At 49.4% G+C, this 19339-nt stretch overlaps 1 protein-coding gene across 1 annotated transcript; it reads right to left on the bottom strand.

The window, feature by feature from the left end:
* Positions 1 to 16499: 16499 nt before the first annotated feature.
* On the bottom strand, positions 16500 to 19084 carry FAM43B (family with sequence similarity 43 member B). Its single transcript, XM_066270236.1, is given in 2 exon segments — positions 16500 to 18150; positions 18152 to 19084. Coding segments are annotated over 2 exon segments (987 nt in total). The 5' UTR covers positions 18548 to 19084; the 3' UTR covers positions 16500 to 17559.
* Between the last annotated feature and the right edge of the window lie 255 nt (positions 19085 to 19339).

Genomic DNA, 19339 nt, shown 5'->3' on the forward strand with positions numbered 1-19339 from the left:
GTCTGCTGTAGCCCCCTGGTCAAGGCACATATGAGAAATCAATCAATGAACAACTAAGGAGCTACAACGAAGAATTGATGTTTCTCATCTCTCCTTTCCTGTCTGTCTGTCCCTATCTGTCCCTCTCTCTGTCTGCCACAAAAACAACAACAAAAAAAGAGGATTCAGATGACAATGTTTTCTGAAAAGATTTTAGTTTTCTTTTCACTTTTAAGTCTCTCATTCATCTATTAATTTTTACTAATTCTGGTGTGAGGTAGGGATCCTATGGATGTTCAATGATCCCAACCCCACCAATCGAATATCCCTTCCATTCTCTAGCTAGTCACAATGCCAGCTGTGTCAAATTTCAAATTTATATATAAGTGGCATTTTGGACTCTCTATTATGTGCTACTGGTGAAGTTTTTCATTTCTACCCCCATATTACATTTATCTTTATTATTATAACTTCATAGTAAGTATTGATTTCTGGAGGCTAAATACCCCCTCTCCCCCACCCCTTGGGCCTTTGTTCTTCTAAACATGTTTTAGAATCAGTTTTTCAACATCCTTTGAAAAATCTCTTATCTAGCTTCTGTAGGAATTATGTAAAGTTAGAATAACCTGTTTCTTGATGTTTTGGATGAATTTCCCTGTAAAATCATTCCAAACCTTGAGTTTTCTTTTAAGAAAAATATAAAACTATTATCAATTCACTTTATTTAAATATTGTTGAGCTATTTGGGTTTTCTGTTGTTTCTAAGCCAGTTTTAGTAAACCAGCTGTGTGTATGTGTGTGTGTGTGTGTGTAAGAGTTTGTTAGTTTCATCTAAATTTTCAAAACTATTGGCATAAAGTTCTAGATGGTATTCTATTATTGTCTTTGAAAAATCTGATATACCAGTCTTTGTCTGTGACTTAACACATGGTTGATCTTTGTGCATGTTCCATAGGTACAGAAACATTTGTATATTTTCAATTTGTTGGGCAGAAAATTCCATATGACATATAGAACTTACTAATTATGCTCTTCAAAAACATTGCCTTTTTGTTTTAATTTATTTGTTAGTTTCTGGAAGAGGTTTGTTAAAATCTAAAACTCAACTGTTCATTATATATATCATATATCATATATATATCATCATATATGATATGTCATATATGTATTATATTTTCTTGTATTCCTATCAGTTGTTGCTTTGTATTTTTTGAAGCTATATTGTTAGATGCATATATGTTTGTGATCTATATACTTTTGGTTAATTGTTAATTTATTCATATGTGGTGTTCCTTTTTGTTTCTCATGATTAAAAACCCCTTATATCTTGTTTTTCTTGTTTTAATGTTTATAGGCCATGGATCCCCTTCTTTTAGGAGTTATCAGCCTTTATTGGGCCATAGACCCCTTTGGCAGCTGGATGAGGCCTATGAACCCCTTTTCAAAGCAATGTTTTCAAGTGCTTAAGATTATGAAGCAAACCAATTGTATTGAAAATAGTTATCAGAATAGTTAAAATATTTGTGATATTGTATGTACTTTTAAATTAATTAAATATTAATTAATATTAAATAACAAGATCTAACATTAGGCCTAATAACTACTGTGATTTTGAAATAGTGATAGGAGAAAGGTATTTTGGGATAATGCAATAAAGTGATATAAAAATATTTATGATTTTTGAGTGACAAATTCACAGGTACTGTTTATATTTCTGTGACTTGTCAACATTTATAAATGATAGGGTTAGTAAATTTTAATTAGAGGTTAGTGAAAATAAAGACATATTTTTCCCTTCCAAGTTCATGAACACCCTGAATTCTATCCAATGATTCAAGACAAGAGCCCTTGCCTTATTTTTAATCTTGGGTCCTTTGTTGTAAGTGAGCCTGTTATAAATGACATATTACTGGCTTACAAAACCTTTTCTGAGAGTCTTTGTCTTTTACACTTATTGTAAAAATGTCCCATTTATACTTATTGTAATTATTGGTATATTTTGGATTTTTCCCTGCCATCTTTTTTTTAAATCAATATATTAGTTAGAATTAAGTTTGACTTATAAACAACTCCAAATAATAGTGGTTTAAATAAGATAGAATTGTATCTCTCTTTTAGTCTAGGACTCCACTGTCATTAGGGACCCAGTTTCCACTTTCTTAGCTTGTTACTTTCATCTTTAAGTTCATCTCATGATCCTAGATGGCTACTTGAACTTCAGCCTCCACAGACTCATTCCAAGCAGCAAGATGAAAGAATGATGGAAGAATGGAAAGGCTGTGCCTCCACTTACATTTTTTTAGCTAGAACTTAATTATTATATAGTCTCACCGAGCAGCAAAAGAAGCTGGGAAATGTTTGCTTTTGGCATGATACTCAATGACCTGAATAAAATTGAGGCAATTTTATTAAGGAACAAAAAGACAGTGAATTGTGAGTGACTATTAACTGTTTTTGTTTTAGTCTTCCCACCACTCCCCAGTGGCCAACTGTCAACAGCATTCAATATGGTACCTGAGCTGGAGAGGACCAGGCTGCCACCTGGTGGCAGATTGGTTACTCTGGATTCTTTTCATTATGGAAGGAGCATAAATTTGTCCTCACTGGAACAGACATTTTTTTTCTAGCTATGGTTTTGTGTTCTCTGCCTGTCATGCTTCTGCCAGTAACATCATTAGTAGATTTGATGAATCTAGAAAAGAGAGAAACAACACCTGATTGCTGATATCTTACAATCATGGTTGTCCAAATAGCATTGCTTTCTGACCAGAGACTTCCTTTTTCAGTCCCCAAAATGGCGGGTGAGCATGAGATTTACTGGTCTTGCCACCTACTTTCATCTCCAGAATTATCTGTCTTTATGGGTTGGGGACATGGCCTATTGGGACTTAATTGGTATCATCTAGAAGACAACCTTGTATGAATCTGAAGTGTTGGCCCTAATGTTGGCATATGCTCTGAATCAGCAACCAAGGCATGGTGTTGTTTCTCTCTTTTCTAGAATCCATGCATCAGGGAATCTTGGGCTGGATAACTTACAAATTTTTTGCTCCTCTCCCCCAGACTCTGAATTATGCTGATTTAGAGGTTTCAGTGTGTAAAGAAAGAATGTAAGCCCTGGCCAGTTGGCTCAGCGGTAGAGCGTCGGCCTGGCGTGCGGGGGACCCAGGTTCGATTCCCAGCCAGGGCACATAGGAGAAGCTCCCATTTGCTTCTCCACCCCCCCCCCTCCTTCCTCTCTGTCTCTCTCTTCCCCTCCCGCAGCCAAGGCTCCATTGGAGCAAAGATGGCCCGGGCACTGGGGATGGCTCCTTGGCCTCTGCCCCAGGCGCTAGAGTGGCTCTGGTCGCGGCAGAGCGACGCCCCGGAGGGACAGAGCATCGCCCCCTGGTGGGCAGAGCGTTGCCCCTGGTGGGCGTGCCGGGTGGATCCCGGTGGGGCGCATGCGGGAGTCTGTCTGACTGTCTCTCCCCGTTTCCAGCTTCAGAAAAATACAAAAAAAAAAAAAAAAAAAAAAAAAAAAAAAAAAAGAAAGAATGTTTTCACCAGGGCAAACCACAGAGGTACCACTGATATGGAAATTGAGACAGGCATCTGGCCATTTCAGACTCATCATGCCCTTGACAAATGGAAAAAGGAGGAGGTGGTTCTGTGTTGGCTGGAGTGATTGATTCTGGTTATCAAGGGAGAAGTACACTTGCACAGTGGGAGCGGGGAGAAGTGTCTCTGGATCCCGTGAAATCCTCTGGGTTACATGCTAATTCCATAGCAACCCAGTGTGAGCGGGGACAACCGTGGTTTCAGTTTCCTCCTGAAAGCAGCTCAGGTGATCCCATTGGATTAAAAACTCTGATCTCATGAGATTCTTGCTGAAGGCAAAGGGAAAATGAAACGGCTTGTAGAGGAAAACTCTTACATGTGCCTCCTGGCGTGCGGCAGAAATGAGAATTACCGTCCTTATTTTGCTATGCCGTGAATATGTTTATTAATGGTGCTATCTCTCTTTCTTCCCCTACCATTTGTATAGGGTGGTTTGTTGCTGGTAAACGTTACAGTTTTAGTGCACGGACAGCAGAATATCAGGATGGGACTGAGACTGGAGAAGACGGAAACCTCAGCCGGACTCCTACCCCCGGGGGTAGGAGCGGGATGCGGTAACTGCGGGGCTTTGGAATTTTTATTTTTTGAGAAACAGACAGGAGTGTTCTTGTCTGGTTGAGATACCTTTGCCTTAGGCCGGGCAGTAACACACTGTGGTTACCTCTGGAAGTTTAAGATGGAAAGTAGTATGGGCATGAACGTTGAGGAAGTGGAAGGAGTGAACTGTAGCAAATACGGAAGACTGAGCCTACTCAGCACCCCTCCAAACCTCCTTCCATCGTAACTGCTTCTACTTTAGAGGCTAGCTGGCTACAGAGGACATTTCCAAACTCTCTTGGGGCTAAGGTTTCCTGGATTACTCCAGGAAGGTGCACCGAACCAGAAATGGCAGGTGGGATTGAGCGCCGGAAGGAAGCGCTGGACGGCGGTGCTGCAGTGGTTTCGGTTCTCCCGAGGCAGCCGTGATGGAATCCTACTGCCAGATCTGTCCCGAGTATCTTGGTGTGGAGCAGGACTGTCAGCCGCTTCCTGCCTTGGCAGGTTTCCTGACTGCAGGTTGGACAGGGAGGTGCCTGAGTCAGCAGTGTGGCAGCTGTGGCAGAAATTCCCCTGCAGGCTAGTTCGGCAATGACGTTGGGGGGTTATTCCTGGAATAGAGTCTGCTTCTCACTCCTAAAGAGTCTGAAATCTACTAAATCACCTTGTAAACCTGCTGGGTGGAATATTCTATCTGCAATAGAACCCTGACTAATTCATTGTAGTTTATTTTTCTGTCTTTCTGCCCTTTTTTAAAAAAACTGAGATACACTCAACATGTAATATTATATTAGTTCCAAGTGTACAATATAATGACTTGATTATCTCCTTCCACTTCCTCAACGTTCATGCCCATACTACTTTCCATCTTAAACTTCCAGAGGTAACCACAGTGTGTTACTGCCCGGCCTAAGGCATATTATATATAAATATGTTGGGAACTGATCACCACAAAGTCTAGTTAGCATTCATCACCTTACATAGACAGATTTTTTTTTCTTGCGATGAGAACTTTTAACATTGACTCTCTTAGCACCTTTCTTTTTTTTTTTTTTCCTTAGCACCTTTCAAAAATGAAATACAGTTTTATTAACTATAGTCACCATGCTGTACAGTACAAACCCAGGGCTTATTTTACAATATAACTAGGAGTATGTACTTTTTGACTCCTTTCACCCATTTTTCCCACCTCCATCACCCCCTCTCCATATCTGGCTGCCACCAATCTGTTTTCTGTACTTATGAGGTCACAATGCCTGGCTTTCCCTCATCCCCACATTCACTCTGTCACCATGCTCTGGTGATACCGTCAAAATGTTAAACAACATTTTGAATTCAGCCACTCCTCCCCACCTTCTCCACTTCAACCCCTGTCCAAGGGGCCATCAGGTCCAAGCTGGATCTCTAACTGGTTCTCTTGCTTCCTCTCTTCCAATTCTGTCCTTTGAAAAGTGGCCTGAGTGAGCTTTTGAAAACACAAACATTCCAGAAGGTTCCACTCCTCGGAATGGAAACCAAAGTCTTCACCAGGACTTGTGTGGCCCGGCCTACCTCTCTGGCCTCCTGCCCTCCTAGTCTCCCATCACCCACTGGCCACATCGGACCTACCACGGTTTTTGTCACTAATGGATCTTTGCAGAGGCTGTTCTGTCTCCTGGGCCTCTCTTCCTGGGGTCCTCAAATGGCACCTCCATTGAGAGCCTTTCCTGACGGCATCTCCCCATCACTCTCCCCCCATCCTGCACACTTCCTTCAGAGCACTTGTCACTATCTGATAACATTAGTTATGGGTTTGCTGTCTGTCTCTGCAGAATGGCAGATGGACGTCTATCTCGTATCCCAGGAACCTAAATCGGTGCCTGTCACACAGCAGAGGTGCAAAAATACACAGGTAGAAGGGAGGGAGGAAGCCCCCTAAACACAGTTCAAGGCAAACTCAGGGACCCCAGGAAAAAAACCAAGATCCCTATCAGAGTTGCCCTCTTAGGTACTTGACCTGAAACCTGTTGAAGTCACCTGGTCTGTGTCTGGGCTTCCTTTCTTCCTGCATCTTAGAGTAGTCAGGCTGAAGTCCACCCAAGGCAGCCCTTACCTCCCCCAGCCTGTAGTCACCACCGGCAGATTTAAGGTGACCTCACAACATTCTCTAGTATCAATTCACTTTACACTTGAGTAACTAAAGAAGCCTACAGGGAGGCCTCCCAAAACAAAGAAACTTGGCTCCAAATTATGTGATACTAATAATGACTAAATTCTGTTGAGCTATTATTTTTGTGCCAAAGATTTTTTTTTTCATTTATTATTTATTTATTTATTTTTCTTTTTTCTGAAGCTGGAAACGGGGAGAGACAGTCAGACAGACTCCCGCATGCGCCCGACCGGGATCCACCCGGCACACCCACCAGGGGCAACGCTCTGCCCACCAGGGGGCGATGCTCTGCCCCTCCGGGGCGTCACTCTGCCTCGACCAGAGCCACTCTAGCGCCAGGGGCAGAGGCCAAGGAGCCATCCCCAGCGCCCAGGCCATCTTTGCTCCAATGGAGCCTTGGCTGCGGGAGGGGAAGAGAGAGACAGAGAGGAAGGATGGGGGGTGGGGGGTGGAGAAGCAAATGGGCGCTTCTCCTATGTGCCCTGGCCAGGAATCGAACCTGGGTCCCCCGCATGCCAGGCCGACGCTCTACCGCTGAGCCAACCGGCCAGGGCCAAAGATTTTTTTTATACTTTTTTTTCTTTTTACAGAGACAGAGAGAGAGTCAGAGAGAGGAACAGACAGACAGGAACAGAGAGAGATGAGAAGCATCAGTCATTAGTTTTTGGTTGTGACACCTTAGTTATTCATTCATTTGCTTTCTCACGTGTGCCTTGACTGTGGGCCTTTAGCAGATCGAGTGACCCCTTGTTGAGCCAGCGACCTTGGGTCCAAGCCGGTGAGCTTTGTTCAAACCAGATGAGCCTGCGCTCAAGCTGGCGACCTTGGGGTCTCGAACCTGGGTCCTCTGCATCCCAGTCTGACACTCTATCCACTGCACCACCACCTGGTCAGGCACCAAAGATTTTTAAGTGCTTTCTGTGCATTGTCTCATTCAATCCTCAGAAACACCCCTTGAGGTCCTCGTATCAATTGTCTATTGCTATGTTATAAGCTGCCTTAAACAGTGGTTTTAAAGAACAAGCATTTTATTTGCTCACAATTCTTGTGAGCAATTTGGGCTGGACTCAGCTAGATGGGCCCCCAACTCCATGACAGCCAAGAGGTCTTTTCCTCTGGACAAGAGACATCATGGTCATGTCACTTACACCCTGTGCTGTCCTCATGCATAGGACAGCCTACACTGGTCCATCTTCCCACCTAGAGCTTGGTGTTTTGTTTTTTTCATGTAAAACCAAGAAGGGAGCCTGGTTCCTTTTTTCCAGTTTTGAGAGACACACACGATTGTCAGGTAATGACTTCAGAGTGTCTGAGCTGTAGAGCCATTCAGCTTCTATAGCGTTCCTGGGCCTCATTTTTGAGAGGAGGAGGCAAAGCCCAGAGAGGTAAAGAGACTTGGCCAAGTGGCCCAGTGTTCCGGTGACCCAGAACTTCTGAACTGTGCCCCACACTACACCGTCTGAGTCCCCCTGCCTGGGAAAGGCACCAGGAATGTCTGTGGGCAGAGGAATGGGCAGCCAGGGCACAAGTTGAATGCTGGACCAGTATTCAGGAGATTTGGGCTCCATCAAGTCAAATCTTAACCCAGCACCTACTATGTTATGTGCCAGGCATTGCCCTCAATAGGCAAAGTGTCCACTTCATGGATCTTTATTCTAATGGAGGGAGATTGTTATAGAACAAGTAAACAATCACATGATCAAGATCACTTCAGATAATGACAAGCACCGTGAAGTCAACAGAATAATGGAATAGATGATGGCTAGATGGTCCAATATTTGTTTGAGTTGTGTGTGTGGTGGGGTGTGGAAACAAGGACCCCTCTGAAGAGGTGACATTTGATTTGAAGAGGTGACATTTGTGTGTGCAAAGGAGCCAGCTATGCAAAAATCTGAGGGATGTGTATTCCCTGCACAGGAAATGGCAAGTGCAAAGGCCCTGAGGCAGAAATGATATCCGAGTGTTTGGGAATCTGACTGGTGAGACAGGCAGGAGGCAAAGTATAAAAAGACGCTTCTTCTCTTTGCCATTAATTCTATGTGGGATTTGAATATATCTCATCTCCTCATTTTATCCCTAAATTTTGGGCATCTGTGAACTTAAATAAACCTTTCTGGGACCTATTTTTATTTTAACAGATTTTTTACAGAGGAGAGGACATTGGTCTGGAAGTCAGAAGACCTAAATTATGGCCCCAGATTTTCCACTAAAATGTGACCTTAGACAAATTCCCTTCTTATCTGTAAACCCAGGGATTGGACCACAAGTTCTAAGGGCCTTTCCATCTGAGACATCCCAGCACCAGGAATTCATGTAAACTCTTGTTCCTATTTATCTTCAGCCCACATGTGGGTCTTCTCAGCATATGTCTGCTGCTCCTTCCAGACAACATGATCTGGAGATCTGCAAACAGCAGGCATTTATTAGATACTCTAAAAAAATACAAGACAACCTGAACATACAGTAACAGAATGGTCAGATGCATTGTGCAGCTATTAAAAGAAGAATGAGTTAAGAGTTACATCCACTGAGCTGGAGGGAAGCACATGATGTGAGAATAAAGCCAGTTGCAATAATGCGTTTGAGAGTGACTTCAGTTTTGTAAAACTAAAGGATGAAAATCTCCTTATGTGTGTATGTGGGTTGGTTTATTTCACAATTACGGATACAGGAGGGAGAGAATAAACCCGTCTGCAAAGTTAGTTTCCCAGGAGTGTGTGAGTGTGCTGAGGATGTGGAGGATGGGGGAATGGAGGGTGGCCAGGGAAGAGCATTCATTTTTTCTGATATCTTTGTTGTTTCACTGGTTGCAGATAAAAATGTGTTGCTTTTATAATCTTGGAAGAAGAATGTAGTACATCTCTTAGGAGTCAGACTGCTAGGGGATCCAGCCTTGCAGACATCTGCTGCTGCTGCCAACAGGGCCTGCTCCGTGGGCGATGCTCAGCCCCATGGTGACTCAGTCCCTGTGTCCCTCCCCTAAGGGCAGCTGGAAGCTTCCAGGGCCCACCCTGCCATCCAGTCCTGCCTATTATTGTTTTACATTTTTATTTATTGATGTTAGAGAGAGAGAGAGAAGAGGGGGAGATAGAGAGATAGAAACATCTATTTGTTGTTCTCCTTATTTATGCATTGAATGGTTGATTCTTGTCTGTGCCCTGAGCGGGAGCGACCCCCAACCTTGGTGTATTGGGATGATGTGCTAACCAACTAAACTACCTGGCTAGGGCTCCACTTTGATCTTATTGGACTGTCCTTCTCCCCTGTTTCAAAGGCGGCTGAATGATCACCTCTCAGGCCAGCTTTGGTGGCTGGAGACACAGTGGAGCTGTCCAGGGCCTGTGCCTATGACATCACCAGCGTGACTCCCAAACGAGAAGCAGGTGGTCCACCCTGTAGAGCTTCAGAGGCAGCTGGGCTGCAAGGGTCTCCAGGGCCTCTGGGCCCTGTCTCTGACCACAGATGTGGATGCACCACTCAGCCCTGATGACCACCATGGGGGGCGGTGTGTGCATGTGGGTGTGGGGGCTTATTGTTTGAGCTCCACAAGCTGTTTCCTGCTCCTGTCATTCTCCCCTTCAGGAAACCCCTGCAGATTTCTATTTAAAACCTCCCTTGCTGCTGTCTGTGCTCATTTCCTGGGCAGTGGGCTCCTTCCTCTAAACAGGAGCCCTTAGACCTGGATGTTACTGAGCTGCCTCCCTCCGGCTTTCTCATCTTAGTGCCAATATGGAAGCACTCTGTCCCTGGCTCTTGTATGGTTTTGGATGCTTTTTGAATGGTCCCTTAGAATAACCTTCTGAGGCAGGAATGCTGGGAAATCAATTCCATATAACAGAGAAAGTGGGGATTTGGAGCAGTTAAGTGACTTGCTCATGTTCCAGAATAAAGAAAAGGCAGTTCCAGGCCTTGGTCTCCAAGGTTAGCCCATTCAGCCTGCTCTCCATCATCAGTGTTCCCTCCCACTGAAGGTCGCCCAAGAAATGGGCTTAGCAGACCAGATTTACTCTATGAACCCACTCCCAACTGCAGCTGAGTGACCAGGGTGCATCTGTGATCTGTGGTGACCACCCAGAGGCTGGGCCGCACCATTCGGCCTCAGGCTCCTGCACTTGAACAGAGGCCAGAGGCTTTGTGGAGTCCGCACAGAGCCACGTGCCGATTGACAGCTCAGAGGGACAGGTGCTGTGGGAAAGGAGCCTCTCTGTCAGAAGGAGACTGGGAAGGTATGTGAGAGGCAGCCCGGGGGGGAAGACTGGGTGGCCCAGAGAGGGTAGGGCCTGGGGACTGTGGATCTCATGAGCAGGCTGGATGTCCCAGAGTCAGGCCCTGTAATAGACCCTGAAGCTTTTCAGCGACCCCCAACCCCTTTTCCAGAGCTGGGGACCTGATGAGAATGGTGTTAGCAGGGCCAGGGCTTTCTCTGATTCAACAATGGACAGAAATCATCCCAACTCACACTGACTTTAAGTAAAAGTACAACTTATTGGCTCACTGAACGGAAAACTCCAGGGGCAGATCTGATGGGATTCAGGGGCTCAAGCAACATCCATGGGACTTTGTCCTGCTCTCTTTAGGTGCTGCTCTGCTGTTCGCTATGCTGGCTTCTCAGGCCCCCTTTCTTCATGGTGGTAAGATGGCTGCCGGTGACTACAGACATACTCCCCACCTCTCAGCAGCTTCAGCAGAAAGTGAGTATCAACAAAGTTTCCAGATTTACGTTCTACTGACTCTGATCATGTCACAAGCTCATCCTGGAACCAATCTCTGGGGCTGAGGAGATGGGATATTCTGATTGGTCAGGTCACACATCCTCCCCTGGAGCCCATGTGTGGGAAGTCAGGTCCACTAGAACCCCAGGAACCAAGAGTGGAGACATGTGGTTTACCAGGAAAGTCAGGAACGTGAGTCACAAAAAGAATGTGTTGGTCAAGGTAAGCTATGTGCTGTTACAAACAACCATTACTGTCAGTGGCTAACACAGTAAGATGTTATTCCTTGCTCCCATTGGTGGCAGGGGTAGGGCCCTACTTCATGTGGCCATTCAGGAACTCAGGCTGGCAAAGGCATTGTCATCTTCAACACGAAGCTTCCGAGGACATCCAGCAGGTAGACAGGAGAATAAAGCAAAGGTTGTGCTTTGCGCAGCCCAGGCCTGGGAGCGACAGTCACATGATCACATCTCAGTGCGGAAAAGAACGGGAGAGTTTGGTTATGTGCCCAGGAGAAGGAGGAAACGATCTCTACCATGAAGGGGGGAGGGATAGGTGCGGGGCAGGCAGAAGCAAGGTCTACCTGAGCATAGCCAAACTCCTTTAGCCTTCTGGTCAAGGCTTCCGGCATGCAGCGGTGCTGGCCCAGTCTTCCCAGCCGAGGTCTCCTTTATGATGGCTCGAGCTCCAGCTTTCGCTTTAATCCCTTGCCTGTCCAACATCCTTCCCACTCTTAAGCTGAATGGTGATGAAACTCAGTTATTCCCGATCAGTCAACAAAGCCATATGGGCTTTAAGGACAGGAAGGAAGTGGACCAAAGGGAGAAAGAGGACAGTTCTGGCTCAGGGACTCACCACATTTGCATGTCAGCCCCCTCAATCCTTTTCAGCTGTCCTTTACTGGGGACCAGCTGGTCCCTAAGCAGGCAGCATCGCCTCTTCTCCATAGCCTCTAGGTATGTAAGGACAAACAGGGCTGGGCATGGCAGGGGAGGGGGAAGCGGACCCATCATTCACAAAGGAATGATAGCCCAGCTTTCTGAAGACCTTGGCTGAGGAGGCTGTGTGCCCACTCTGCAGCTCGCATCTAATCACTAATTAACTAATTAATTAATTAACCTGTGGGTGCTTTACTATCTGCCTGGCATTATGCTGGGCGCTAAGGTGAAAAGGATATACAAAAAGCATAGGCTAGTAGATCAACTCTAGTGTTAAGGCACGCCGCCTTAAGGAGGTTGAACAATGAGAGACAAAAATAGGACAACCTGTCGTTGACTCTGTTCCCTTGATGCAGAGATGAATGGGATTTTAGGCATGTAGTCACTCTGGGGCAGGAACAAGCAACATATTTAGTGTCTCAGAGACCAGGCGCCTGATCTCCTTATCCCCGAGCTGTCAGTTAGGGGAGCTTCAAGTAAGATGATAATAACAAACATAACAACAGCAGCCAACACTTATCAGGTGCTGATCAAGCATTGTACTAAATCACTTATCCAAACGCATCACCTTACTTCATTCTCCTGATAACTGTATAAGGTCTGACTCACCTACCCCTGTTTTTACAGATGGAAAAATCAAGGCCTTCAGAAACCTACCCAAAGTTATACAGCCGTTAAGCAGCAGTGCTGGGACTGGCATTCCGGCTGTCTGAGGCCCAAGCCCAGGTTGGACTGCCTGTGTGTCAGAGACTGCAGCTGTCTGGATGGGCCTTCCGCCACCTGGCTGAGCATCTGGAGGGCGGTTGGTCACCACCAGGAGCTGCTCTGTAGTTTAATGTCAGCCCTGTGCTGGGGGCTGGACTAGTTCAGCGAGTGGGAAGGCCCTGTCCTGAGGCTCTGGAACTCGGAGCTGACCTGCAAACAGAGGCCTCAGTGACCTCCCCTGGCCTCCTCTCCTAGGCTGCAGATGTTCCCCCTAAGAATAGCCATCCATCTGAACAGGGTGTCTGAAGACAGTTCTTCAGCACCTCCAGGCTGAAGCTTGGCAGAGGGAGCGCTTCTCCACCCACTGACTTTCTTGTCTCATAACGGCCCCTCCAATCTGGCTCATTCATTCAACAAATTATGATTGAGCAGTGGCTCCCTTCCCTGCCATGGTCAAGGTACCGCAGGGGGAGGGAAAATGAAGATGGATCAGTACGAGACACATTGCTTATATAAAACCAGTCATCCCAGGTGTACCATGAGGACCAGGAGGGAAGCATAGGCCACATCCTAGGTGAGTTGAGAGGAGGGATCACCCCCAGATTTGGCAGGAGTGGAGGAGGGGTACGCATTAAGAAAAGATTCAAGCCTGACCAGGCGGTGGCGCAGTGGATGGAGCATCAAACTGGGATGCGGAGGACCCAGGTTCGAGACCCCGAGGTCGCCAGCTTGAGCATGGGATCATCTGGTTTAAGCAAAGCTCACCAGCTTGGACCCAAGGTTGCTGGCTTGAGCAAGGGGTTACTTGGCCTGCTGAAGGCCCGCGGTCAAGGCATATATGAGAAAGCAATCAATGAACAACTAAGGCAGTGGTAGTCAACCTGGTCCCTACCGCCCACTAGTGGGTGTTCCAGCTTTCATGGTGGGTGGTAGTGGAGCAACCAAAGTATAAATAAAAAGATAGATTTAACTATAGTAAGTTGTTTTATAAAGATTTATTCTGCTAAACTTAGTGAAAATCCGACATAAAGTACTTAGTAAGTAATTATTATTATATGCTTTAACTTGCTGTAACTGTGCTTTATAAATTTTATGAAGTTAAGTTACTTCCCTACTTTATAAATCACCATTACTGTGGAACCGGTGGGCGGTTAGAAAATTTTACTACTAACAGAGATACAAAAGTGGGCGGTAGGTATAAAAAGGTTGACTACCTCTGAACTAAGGTGTTGCAATGAAAAACTGATGATTGACGCTTCTCATCTCTCTCTGTTTCTGTCTGTCTGTTCCTATCTATTCCTCTCTCTGTCTCTGTAAAAAAAAAAAAAAAAGAAAAAATTCAAGGAGGTGGAATTTGAGCTAGGCCATGGAGAGAGGGTAGGATTTGAAAATGCATAGCCAAGGGAAGGGCGTTCAGGTCCTGAGACTAGCATGGGCACAAGTCTGGCAGTGGGAGCACATAGCATTGCCTGGGGAACCAGGACAGGCCCACATGTGGGAGAAGCAGTGGGAGTCAGGGTGGCATTGGTGAGTCGGCCAGATGATTTTATTATCTGTGATTGTCCATGGCATAAACCACACCAGTCACAGCCTAGCCTTTCTGGGGTTAGATCAAGAGAGCTAAGAATTGGGCCCCAGGGGCCCGGGAAGAGTCTTGATCCCAAGTGGCTGGCCTAGCCAGGGACACCCTTCCCACATTGTCGTGGGCTGCCTGTTGTTCTTGGAAAGCCCCCCCATTGCCACGTTTACACCTTCTAACATTACATCTCGGGCCTAGTCAGCCCAACCAACCTTAGACACGTATGGCATCAGGGCTGGAAGGGAAGTTTAGACAGTATGCCACCCACTGGTTTAAACTTAAAAAGAAATAGCAGTAGGAACCCATTATTCAAAGAGGATCACAGGAACCTCAAAGAGAAAACAGAGAAGCTACTCCAGTGAAAGCAGGTTGGGAGGCTCCCCATTCCACCTCCCATTACTCCCACACAGCTCCCAGGGCACCGGTGGGAGCCTAGGACGCAGAGGAACACGGCTTGAAAACCACTGGTCCACCTCCTCCCAATTTCCATTTTATAGGTGGGGAAGCTGAAGCCGGGAGAAGAGACGAAGGGTCACCAGACCGCTTGACCAGTGGTTCAGGGCTCTTCCTGAGTTTGGTCTAAGATCGGGGAAGAAAAACTAAGGGCAGAGATGGTGGTGGGCGTGGTTTCCCAGGCTGTGTCTCTCTCTCTTGGTAGCAACAATGCCTGGGGCCCGATGACTGGAGCAGCCCCAAATACCCTGCTCTGTGGCCTGGTGGCCGTTGGCACTGTGCTGGTTCCCCTGTGGCTTATCTCCTCCTCAATCCACTGGATGTGGGACCAGGTCCACTGCTACCGGGGAGAGGGGAGTCGGGGGAAGGCACGATAAAACCCTAACCTACAGAGAGGGGCCCTCTGGGTAAAATGGATGTTCTCTGCACATGCTGGGCACTTGATTATTTACCAAAGCATTTTCAAAGAGCCTAATTTTATTTAATTCTTACAATCAGCCTGCGAGGTAGATGCTCTCCCCATGTACCATTGATAAAGGTGAGGCTTACAGAGGCCATGAGCTGCTCAGTGTCATACAGGTGGTAAGGCGGCAGACAGCCCTCCCACCCGGGGCCTTCTACTCGGGGTCTACAGAGCAGAGGTGACCACGAGAAGGAAGGTGGTGGCTGTGTGTGTGTGTGTGTGTGTGTGTGTGTGTTTTGGGAGGCTGTCAGAGAAAAGTGGAGAACACGAGCGAAGCATGACTGAAGGATTATCCAGCAACGTATCCTTGAATCATGTGCATCTCACTTGAGACTGTAGGAGCCACAAAGGAGGGAGCCCTGGGCCCCACTGCCTGGTTCAGTGCCTGTCCTGAGGCAGGCACCTAGTAAGTATCTGATGCACAAATCTGAGTAAAGAGGGCATGCTCGTGACCTTGTTTCTGGGTGAGGTTGTCTCAAACACCAGAGGCCACCTTGCCAACAGCCCCTCCTCCTCTCCCAGGTCCGACATCTTCCCACTTCCTTTTAGCCTTCTGCAAAGGTGGAGAAACGCCAACAAAACCCCTGTCAATACGTAAGAGGGAAGCAACGATCACACAGGGCGTCCTTGCGTGTTGGGTGCTTGTCACCCCTCCTCGCCCCAAACATGTGGAGTCAACCCCAGCTTTCCCCTTCAAAGTCCCCTGACCCTGCCAGGGTTCCACCAGGGTGACGTGGCGGTGGTACCCTCTGTTCCAGTAGCTGCGGGAAACAGAACAATCACGATCACTGGTGATTGCAGAAGCCACTCACCTGGGCTCTGGGTAACGGTGAAATCAGTGCCCAGCTCAGCACCGGAATAAAGAAGATATTCAAGCTCAAGATGCACACTATCACAAAGGTTTGGACAGATTTCTCCAGCTCCTCTGAAAAAAAAAAAAAGGGCTTCCCACCCCTCTCCTTTACGGCCTGCCTCCTTTCTCAGCCCTGAGGAGACATCATGCTTTGATACAGACCGACATCTTCTCAAAGATAGAGTATAGCTGGTGGGAAGCCCCCTGCCCAGTGTTCTTTTCCTGCCAAATGTACCAGAGACACCTGCATCTGAGTGCCCAGGAGAGACATTCTGGGAGGCAGACAGACAGCACTCCTCCAGGGCTTCACGCATGTGACGTGCAGATGCGGAACCTGCTGCTGTCTCGTTCCCAGACATTAAGGGAATAGCTTCCCGCGAGCAGCCCTCCTACCTCCCCAATCGTGAGAGTTGTCTCCAGCTGCTAAAGGGACCTCTTCCTGGGGTCTTCTCCTTTCCTTTATGGTTCTGATAACAATCTTGTCACCCCCAGCAGGCCTGGCATCAAACAACACAGGAATGATGACAAGGCTGAAAAAGCAGATCCACTTTATTTACAATGATCAGTTGGTGACACACAGATCTTTGGGCTTTTTGTGGCCTTGTTGACAGACACCTGGGCAGGGGCCCACTCCTTCTGTTGGGATAATGCACCTTCTTTCCACATCCTGCTTAAGAATCCAGCAGCTGCCAGGACCCTCTGGCTCTGACAAACCTCGACTTGGGTCATCCCTCCTATGTCCACTTTCTGGGGAGTCAGTGTCCCCAAGCACCTGCCAAATGTTTTCCTTACCTCCTCTGGAGGCCCCATCTCAGTCCTGGTTGGGGGGGCACTTAATGGGAAACCACATACATCTGTCTGCAGACGCATGGGGTAGATGAGGAGTCCCGTGGGGGTACCAGGTGCCAGCGCACAGGCTTGGTGCAGAGAGCTGTTACCTAGCCTAATCTGTAGTTTGGGTTGGTCAGACCATCCCAGTCTTCTCCAGAGGCAGAACAGAGAAGGCCCAGTAGTCCTCCAAGGGGTGTGGAGGCCAGGCATAAGGCCCGAGAGTTCTTCCTCATGTGCATGGCACCAGGCTCAGTGCCCCCCCTGGGCCTGGCCTCAGTTTTCCAGAACCACTATTTTTCCCTGACAAGAATGCCTCACCAGGGTCCATCTCATCCCAAGGAGAAAAGCTAGACTGGCCAAGGGCAGGGCCACTGCCTCCATCTGGTCAAGATCCAAGCCCCCCCCCCCTGGATTTCTGGAAACTTCTCCCCCCTTCTCATGAGAGGATGTTTTTGGTCTATCAGAGAGGCTTGGTGTAAAGTGTAGGAGGTGGTTCCACAGTGGAGGGTGCCCAGAAATTCTGGATGGGGAGAGAAGAGAACACTGACTACTCCCTCCCCCCGCAACTTGTCACCCAATAATCAAGGGCATATCAGGCCGTCACTCTGAACCAGGATGAGGCGCAGAGCAGGCAACAACGGAGACCACGAGGGAGGCAAGGGCTGGGGTACCAGGGAGGAGCCAAGCAGGCGGGCCGGGGCTGGAGTCTGTAAGTCAGGTCGGCCGGGTCTGGGGGCCGCGAGTCCTGCCAGGTTCGCTCTCAGCGCGCCTGGCCCGCCCGCTCCTTCGGACCGGCCTTCCAGCGGCGGGGCTGTATCGGCGGCAGGGGCGCGGGAGCGCCCCGCAGGCTGCACGTCCTCAGCTCCCGGGTCAGGCTGAGCACCTCGGACCGCTCGGGCTGGGGTGCTCCTTCATGCCCTTCCTCAGTGTCCTGATCCTCCTCCTCGTCCTCCTCCTGGATGCTGCTCAGGCGCGGCACCCCACGGCCGCGCTCGGCGGGCGGTGGCCGGTAGGCGCACTTGGCGTTGAGCAGCCGGCGGAGCGGGGCGCGGGGCACCGAGGCGGCGGCGCCCCCGGCGCGGAGGTGCTGCTGGCGCACGTGGCGCGCGTCGCTCTGGCGCTGCAGGCGCTTGAAGTCGCTAAAGGCCGCCAGCGCGGTCTGGCGGAGCAGGCGAGCCAGGGCGCGCGCCTTGTGCGCCCGCGCCAGCAGCACGGCGTGGCAGCGCAGCACCACAGCCTTGTGGCGCGCCTGGTGGCGATAGACCCAGGCGAAGACGCGCGGGTGGCGCCCGTCCGCGGTGCAGTAGGTGATGCGCGGTAGCAGGTAGGCGTGCGTCGGCCTGCGGCCCCCCCGACCCCCCAGCAGCGCTGCGCTCGCACGGCTGCATACGGATGCCGTGCGGCCCCAGCGTCAGCTTCATCTTGGTGCCCCCGCCAGGCCCGCAGCGCGCCCAGATCTTGCTCACAGCGTCGTCGGTGCAGCCGTCGCCCTTGGCGTGCAGGGTGACGGCGTTGCCCAGGTACCACACGGTGTAGGTCGGGTCCTCCTTGTTGAGTTCCACTTTCTGGCGCCGGCTGCGGAACACTCGGCCCAGGCGCTCCAGCGGCCAGTCGGGCAGCAGGTCGGGGCAAGAGCGCAGGAAGCTGGAGAGCAGCGACGTGTAGGCGAGTCCCGGACTCAGGCTCTTCGCCTTGCACTTAGCCTCATCCTCCACCAGCACGAATTTGTTACGTCTCCAGGGCAGCATAGCGGCAGCAGCCAAAGGGGCTGGGGCCCGAGAGCTCACGGGCGTCCTGGCCAACGGTCGGGGGAGGGGCGGGCGCGAAGTCCACGGCCCCGGGGTCGCGAGAAGCTGGGGCGGTGCCGGAGACAGTAGGTGCCCGGAGATGGCCAGTGCCGGGCAGGGCTAGATTCGTAGATGCCCGGTGCCCAACCGGGCTGGCAGTCGAGATGCCCGGGCGGAGGCCGAGCGTCCGGGAACAGCTTCCCCCGGGAGTCGCTCAGCCGTCCGGGAAGCAAAGAGGGGCGGGGGCTGGGCGTGGTGGAGGCGACCCCAAGCTCGAAGAGCGGGGATCTCGCGGTCCCCGCCGCTCAGATTGAGCCCTCAGGGAGGTCTCCGGAGCCGGGGCTGGAGGCTGGCTGCTCCGTGGGGTAGACAGAGAGCGCGACTGCGGTGGGGACTCCTTCAGGCGTCGCGGCTCCACCTCCTAGGGCTGCCTGCATCACCGGGCGGGACCGCTAGCTCTCTTGTCCCCTCCCCTCGCGCTCCTCTCCTCCCCCTCGCAGGCTAGCGCTGCTCCTTGCCCGAGACTCAGCACAGGCGCGGTGGAAAGGGTTTAATCATTATTATTGGAGTGGTGGGGGTGGAAGGGGCAGTTAAGGAGTAGGAATCTCCTGAAATGGACGGGAAGACTTTGCCAATGCAGATTTCTATGGCCTCACTGATGATCTCCAAGCTCCCCTAGCCGCATTAGGGATCCCCCTCCTCTCTTTCAAGGATTCCCCCTGCCGCTCAGCACAGCACGTCCTTACCCCATTT

The sequence above is a fragment of the Saccopteryx bilineata genome, chromosome 3 (assembly GCF_036850765.1).
Source record: "Saccopteryx bilineata isolate mSacBil1 chromosome 3, mSacBil1_pri_phased_curated, whole genome shotgun sequence".
NCBI lineage: Eukaryota > Metazoa > Chordata > Mammalia > Chiroptera > Emballonuridae > Saccopteryx > Saccopteryx bilineata.